This window comes from Dermacentor silvarum, chromosome 7 (genome assembly GCF_013339745.2).
Source record: "Dermacentor silvarum isolate Dsil-2018 chromosome 7, BIME_Dsil_1.4, whole genome shotgun sequence".
In the NCBI taxonomy this organism is placed as follows: Eukaryota; Metazoa; Arthropoda; class Arachnida; order Ixodida; family Ixodidae; genus Dermacentor; species Dermacentor silvarum.
Window position 1 is genome coordinate 108,971,366 of NC_051160.1, and position 8,074 is coordinate 108,979,439.

The window sequence follows — 8,074 nt, forward strand, 5'->3', positions numbered from 1 at the left end:
GAACTGTCGAAACTGATCAACGGGAAGAAAGTAAGGGATATCCGAAAATAGAACGCGGAAAAGATTGAGCAAGCAGTAAAATATGGACGCAGCATGAAATCAGTGAGAAGAAACCTTGCCATAGGATAAGGCAAAATTTACGCACTGAAATGTAAGCATGATAATATCATCACCAATTTCAATGACAAAGTAAAAGCAGCGGCAGAATTCTATACTTATCTGTACTGTTCCCAAGCAGCCAAGCTACTTTCATTCGAAGTAGTGATGAACAGGATACAGAGGCTCCTTCTATACCTAGCGATGCAGTCAGAAGGGCTTTGAAAGACATGACCAGGGGAACAGCTGCTGGAGAAGATAGAATAACAGTCGATTTAATCAAAGATGGAGGAGATGTCATGCTTGGAAAGCTTGCAGCCCTTTATACGAAATGCCTCACGACTTCACGTGTACCAGAGAGCTGGAAGAACGCCAACATTATACTCATCCGTAAGAAGGGAGACGTTAAAGAACTGAAGAATCATATACCCCATTAGCTTGCGTTCACTATTGTATAAAATAAACACCAAGATAATTTTCATAAGAGTCAGGGCAACACTTGACTTTAGCAAACCAAGATAACAGGCTGGCTTCAGGAAGGGATATTCTACGACGGATCCTATTCATGTCATCAATCAGGAAATTGCGAAATCTGCAGAGTACACTCAGCGTCTCTATATGGCTTTCATAGATTATGAAAAATATTTGATTCAGTAGAGATACCAGCAGTCATAGCGGCATTCCGTAATCAAGCAGTACCGGAGGCATACGTGAATATCTTGGCAAATATCTACAAAGATTGCACAGCAACCTTGGTTCTCCACAAGAGAGGTACAATGTTACCTTCAAGAAAGGGGTCAGCCAAGTAGACACAATCTCTTCATGATATTCACTGCATGTTTAGAGGAAGTTGTCAACCTCTTACACTGGGAAGGCTTAGGAGGGAGGATCAACGGGGAATATCTCAGCAACCTTCGCTTTGCAGGTTACATTGTCCTATTCGGCAACAATGGGGACGAATTACAACGAATGATTGAGGACGTTAACCGACAAAGTTTCGAAGTGAGGTTCAAGATTAATATGCAGATGACAAACATAATTGTTCAATAGTCTGGCAAAGGAACAAGAATTCAGGATCACCAGTCAGCCTCTAGAGTCTGGAAATGAGTACGTTTATCTAGGTAAACTACTCACAGGGGACCGTGATCATGAGAAAGAAATTTACAGAAGAATAAAATTTGGTTGGAGTGCATACGGCAGACATATGCAAATCCCGACTAGGAGATTAACACGGTCGTTGAAAACAAAAGTGTAGAATCATTGCATTCTACCGGTGCTAACATATGGGGCAGAAACTTGGAGGTTAACTAAGAAGCTCGAAAACAGGTTAAAGGACCGCACAAAGAGCGATGAAACGGAAAATGTTAGGCCTAACGTGAAGAGACAGGTCGAGAGCGGTGTGGATCAGAGAGAAAACGGGGATAGCCGATAATCTAGTTGACATTAAGCGGAAGAAATGGAGCTGGGCAGGCCATGTAATGCGTAGGATGGATAACCGGTGGACCATTAGGGTTACAGAATGGATACCAAGAGAAGGGAAGCGCAGTCGAGGTCGGCAGAAAACCAGATGGGATGATGAAGTTAGGAAATTTGCAGGCGCAAGTTGGAATCAGCTAGCGCAAGACAGGGGTAATTGGAGATCACAGGGAGAGGCCTTCGTCCTGCAGTGGACATAGATATAGGCTGATGATGATGATGCTTTCGGTAGACGCGCTCACCGCATGCCATCAGTGAACAGACGATGGCGCACTACTCTGGCGCCATCTAGTAGCGGTAGCCGTCGCAGAGCCTGTCTTGCGCGACACTACGCTTTTCTTCTGGTGCTTTCATCATACCCTCCTCGTCCGTATTCAGCATCATGGTTCCGCGTCACCCTCCTCTTCCGCCTTCTTTCTCGTGCTCTCCGCTTTCGCCGTCTTTATCTTCCGCTGCCCTCCGCGTTCGCTTTTTCACCCTTCGTTGTGCTCGTTTGCTCAGTTGCGAGGGACGCCGATGCCGCCGCAGCCTCTGAAGCCGTGCTCACCGCTGGAACGGGGGTCTAAGAGCGGCGCTCTAAAAACATTTAGCAGGCTATATAAAACGATGCAGCCACAGAGGAGTACGTGAACCTTCTCATGCATACTGCTAAGCTTGTACGGGCTTTAGGGGGGGGAGAAATGAAATGACGTCATACATTATACAGCAATTGTTATTTGCGCACAAGAAATCTTACATGCTTCACTTATAATAGAGTTTGTCTGAAATCCTAAACTTACAATCGCGCTCACTCCCTATTATTGCGCTAGCATTCAACCGACGTAAATGCTTCAGACTCAAGAGGGTTTTGCGCTGCCCAAATTAGCAAGCAGCTGCAGCCTGCGGTGGCAACAGCGCATGCACCGACGTCTTGCGCGACGAGAGACCGATGAAGAAACAGAGTCCACCAAGGCCGGCAAGCACGTGCATCGGCTAAGTCCAGTGGAGGTGAGAGAATATCACGTCGCGGCTTTTCCCCCTCCCCTCACGCAACACCAGTGGAGCCAGCGCAGAAGCAGGTGCTCCGTTTCTCCCGCTCTGCTCTGTCGAGGCGTGTTTGTGACGCGGCGTCGCAGTCATTAAGAATTTAGGCCTCCTTACGCTGTTACAGACGCCGCCCTTTTCGCTCAATGAGTCATTTGATGCTTTCGCATGAATAGCAACCTCCGGACCCACTTGGGTAACTGAGTATGTGCCAATGTGTGCATATGTACCGCTCTTCAACGAACACCTTTCACACCGACATGGGTCGCTCTAGATGCGGGACTGGCTAGGCACCGCCGTTAGAAGCAACTATTTGATGCTGAGTTGGAGCACTGGGTAAGCGCCAATCGTTCCATGCTGGTCTTCAGTGAACCTGTTCTATGCTAACGCGCGTCACTGGGTATGAGCCACTGTGGAATGGGCGACTTTGCCCGGACGAAAGAGATTCCTTAAAATTTTCTGATGCTGAGTTGAATTGAACGTACGTAGGTGCGGAACTGGGGATGTGCCGCTGTTTGAAAGAACTCTGGCGCCAACTAGGGGCACTTGGTATGCCACTGGATCTGTGACAATGAATGATCATTTTTAACGGCAACTTCGGAAACTCGGCATGTGCCACTTCGAATGTGCTGCTTTAGACTGAAGGAAAATATCCCTGAAATTTCTACGATCCTGAGCGCAATCGAACCCATGTCCCAACAGTTCCTCGAGGACAGCAACCCCACGCATCAGCAGGCTGCGCCACAAATGTACTGCGTATGCACCGCTTTTCAAAGAGCGCCTTTCACTTCAACGCTTTGAGTGAAACAGCGCTTTGAGCGAACGCCTTTCACTCCAACGCTTTGAGTACCTGCAATGAAGTCCTCGCCAACTCATGTCACTAAGGATCTGCCACTTAGCCTGTGGCAAGCGAGGGAACAATTCTCAGTGTTCGCAGGCACGGCGTTGAACGCTTCTCGTCTTGAACGCTTCTCGTCTCGGCAGCGCCACTAGGTGGCGCAGTAAGTCCAGACAGAAGAGCGACAGACGAACGCGGTTGCTGCATGACGCGTTTCTCAGCGCTCGCACGCACCGACGTGCCACTGATTTCGGAGGCAACGCGCAGGCTTCGTGGCGGCGGCGCTGAATAGCGCGGAGTGTTCTTAGGGAAGCGCCGTAGAGGAGTCTCGCTGCAGTGCACGCCTTATACGTATGTATAATTCGTTTCGACGGTGGCAATACGTTGCGTTGTTGCTTTAATTAATTTCTAATGGGCAGTTAATTTCCATGGGCTGTCATCTTGACATAGGTTCTGCCGATTTTTTTTTTGTACTGGACCCGCTGTGGTCATATCTGTTGGACGCGAATTGGCATCCCTCTCCCTCACTGCCCTAGTCTATTCACACCATTGCTGAAGCCTGCGTGTCGAACGTGGGGAAGCCTTATTCGAGCAAGCATGACAATTCTGCAACAAAATTGGACACTTGTAAGCCTCTTAACTCATAATGACCGCAGGCTTGTGCTTGATGGATTATACCTACCATAACTTGATGAGCCCTCTCAAACGCGTTCACTTTCGCTCGGATCGATAAATGTACTGCCGAATAATGCCTCTCTGAAGGTCAAGCGTGAGTATAAGTTTAGCTACAAATGCGCAATGCGTGGCACGACAACCGCCCATGCATGATCGATCCATGCATGTTAGCGTAATGGCTCATTTTCTCTGGAGAATGATACCAAAATGAGGCGCGTTTGTAGTGACGATTGCAAACATATAAGGGATAATAGTATTGCATGTTTTCGTTACCTGCGGTTTTAGCAAGCGACCCCCTATTCGGACGGAATGGAAAGGTGCGCCACGTCAAAAAAGAAAAAAAAAACAGGGAAAAGAAAAACAACCCACTTACTGAGCGAAATCGATGGTAGCAAACGGAAATCGTTGCTTGGCTAGAATATAGGCGCCAAAACTAATGAATACCATTTTGCAGAATTCCGCTAGCCGACTAACTTATGTTGAGCATTATCCAGTTCCACTTTCAGCACAACATTCACGAAGGACGGCCGTATTCACATGCCACTGAGCCATTACTGCTCGAGAAAGCTTGGATACTGGAAACGCTAGAACGACCTCACATCGATAGCGCGTTTTGCACAGAAGTATTATGTAAATACGAAATTGTACGTCACGATAAATAGAAGCAATCGCCTCATAAAAATGATTTGAGTCAGCCTGTTGTGTTTTTAAATACTGGTTTCCAGTGCTCAATCGCACCAGTGTCCAAATTGTACCGGAATTGAAAACAACGCAACGTGTGCTATAAAATAATTTTAGCTTAATATATTTTGTGTGGACGTTAGATGCATCGATGGCAAAGTTAATTAGGCTGACATATTGACGGGCGTATGGTGTTTATTTTTCACCGTCGACCTGCGCTTTTAAGCACAAGGTTGCAGGCTCAATTCCCAGCCACAGCGGCCGCATTGCAGCCCGCATCTCATGCTGAAATCTTATTAGCGTTCATAGATCTTCCCACTGTTTTATCTAAAATGTACTCACCCCATTTTGTTTGTCCGGTAACCTCCATAGACAAACCTCAAGCCAGGATGGTAATAGCTCCACGAGTGGTGTTGCATGTAAACGCAGACATGGATATCATCACCTTCATATCGAGCGTATGATCTGTAGTAAATCCAAATCTTCTCATCCTCCTTGAAGAACTGTGGATGAAAACACTTATATCATGTAAGTTTACTTGCATGAGCGTATTAATATGCAGAGAAGAGTTCAAGCCATGTGCAAACTATGGCACATGGCCCAACGAACGCTGAAACTAAGCGGCATATGTCTATTGGCTTGATACGTTTGCAACGTCTCGCAGAACTGTCAGTATGTGTGTGCACGACGCCGCCGTTTCATAAGCAGTGGCGCATATTTGTTACAACACATCGGAACGCTCTCACATGTTGCACTAGTTCTTGCGACATGCGACTAGCCTCAAAATTTTTTCCAGCAGGATGGACGTAAATTCCGTGTGCTATGCTTGCCTTCGCCTTTAATTAGAGGCCTCGCCAGGCATTGAGACCGATCGTTGCCTTCCCTTTTTTTGACAGCAGAATACAGCAGTACGTGTGCGCTTACGAATAAAGTTTAGCTTTTGGTAATTGAATAATGAATGTACAGGAATACTGGGTACAATTTGTTAGTCGAGGGAGAGGCCCCAGGGGTAAACAACCGGCGGGAGACTTCCTTACAAAGCACAATTTATTTTCTTTGTGTACAGCAGGTTATGCTTACAGTCTATCTGTAAAGGATAATCCCAATACAGGGATTATAAGTGGAACAAGAAAGATATTATGAAAATTAAAAGAATTACAGGAATTGTAATCAATATCTGCGTACATACGTAACACGAAGTATTTGAAGATACTTTGGAAGTAATACCAATCATTTATTAAAAGACCTTAAACTTCAAGTAATAAAGTTAGCTAAAAATATATTGCAATGCTACTGCATAAAAGAGTATTGCTAGATGTAATGTAAAGTACGTATATTTTACTGTGGTATGATTCGGCTGCGGTTCGATGATGACTGACTTTCGTTAGGTATGGAGTGATTGTGTGTTATGCCACCAATTATTGTGGTAAGGTTTTCAGAACTATATCGCGCCTTTCGTATGAAAAGATTATGTTACTGAAAGAATCTTGTAATGTTACTGTTGTTGAGGTAACCATAGTGAAAATTGTCAATCGCTCCGTTACGTGAATTTAATCCGTATTTGGCGACCAAGACTACCATAATAAACAGGTGAGGAGGATGAATGCGCCAATGACAGTAATGAGGTGTACCCTGGAAATGAAGTGCACTAAATGAGAGGATTCGCATGGTTAGTCTTGAAGTTTTTGAAAGTTTTTGAATGCGAAAGATAGCTATTGCCCCTCGATGAAACAGCGGATAATATCACTATGAGTATATGTATAATATTGTCCCGGATACGATGGGCCTAAACATAGCCACGACTTTTATTGATTATTTGAACACAGAAAAGTGGTGGAGTAAATAGCATTCTTGGCATTCCCAAACCAGTTTTCTTGGGTGAAAACAAAATTTGAAGCCATTCTAAAGAATCACATTACCAAATGCGGAAGAATGTGACTCTCCCTTTACAAAATATTTTAAGAAAACAAACAGACCTCATCCAGATCCTCTAAAGACGGACGCCCAGCGTAATCAAAGCCGGCAAAAGAGAGCCCGAAAAACGCAAACAGACAGGCACTGCGCATCGTCCTTCCAAATGCTGGCCAGCTTCTGGAGGCTGTTATTTACTACACCTTTATCATTATTAAAGTGTACGCAGGCGTGGACACATATGTTTAAAGCAAAGAAAGGGCGACGTTTAACGTTTACATTCAAGAGCCGCGCTCCCTGAAGGGCTGCAGAAGATAGCGCCAACCTTTCCCTTCTTCATAAAGAACCACTTCTCTCTCTCTCTAATTCGCATCTGCGCTTAATATTTATTATTATAGTGGCATGCTTGTAAAACGACTAAACTAGACAGATGTTCACAGAAGAAAGGAAGATTCTGGCGCCACTGTTTCGACAAGGGGACCTTGTCCTCAGCAGCGAAATAACTGCTACGGGTAAACATCTCTTAGAACCGGTATTTTGAATTGTATCTGATAAGGAATAGCCATGACTGACTCGGATCTTGCATATGATTCTTGGCATGCTAAAAAGATAGATGTATAATAGTGGTGACCTAAATAAACATTAGGCATTTCTCACTCAGAAATAAATTGCCCAGTCCTGAGCTGCGTTTTGAGTCCCCTTTTCTTGACGAGATGGTTTTTGATGAATTGATTCGTGGGTATTGCAACAAAAGCATATTGAGGGAACAAAACATTTGCTTAATGACATGTAGAAAACATTCGGCGTTACAGATTTCATGATTACTGCTCACGGTAATGCGTTTAGCAATAAATCAATATAGCCACAAATCAAATTGTCACCGTCGACACGAGGTATGTATGGGGCTTGTACTGCAGCGAAATTCGTCTTTCGCGCGTCGATGATGATGATAATTTATTGGCATCGCCTTTAAATCTGGGCGGTGATATATATTCACCTAGCGTGCTTGATTTATGGAGGTATTCGATGATGGTTATGATGATGATGATGATTTAATGGCATCCCCTTTGAAACGGGGTGGTGACAAATAGTCATCTAGCCCACTTGATTTAATCAGGTATTTTAATAATTTATTTTATTTACAAATACTGCAGCCCAGAAGGGCTATTGCAGGAGTGGGTGAATACAATGTGGCAAATACAAATCACAATAAAGAGAAGCACATGTGAAAACATGGTTAAGGGGAGTTCTCAATAGCATCCCTGAATTCTTTATGTGGTAAACAACGGATGGAACCAGGCAGATCATCCCAGAGTTCAATAGTCCTAGGAAAGAAACTGTATTTAAAAGTGTTGGTGCGAGCAAAAAAGACTG

At 44.6% G+C, this 8,074-nt stretch overlaps 1 protein-coding gene across 2 annotated transcripts in view; it reads right to left on the reverse strand.

Annotated features, from left to right (window-relative positions):
• Positions 1-6,895, reverse strand: part of LOC119458348 (uncharacterized) — a 31,773-nt gene extending 24,878 nt beyond the window's left edge. For both annotated transcript variants that reach the window (XM_037720180.2, XM_049671111.1), the window contains exons 1-2: positions 6,766-6,895; positions 5,132-5,292 (exon numbers count right to left, since the gene is read on the reverse strand). In XM_037720180.2, the coding sequence (XP_037576108.1) occupies positions 5,132-5,292; positions 6,766-6,855 (251 nt within the window). In that variant the 5' untranslated portion in view covers positions 6,856-6,895. The remainder of the gene's footprint in view (positions 1-5,131; positions 5,293-6,765) is intronic.
• Between the last annotated feature and the right edge of the window lie 1,179 nt (positions 6,896-8,074).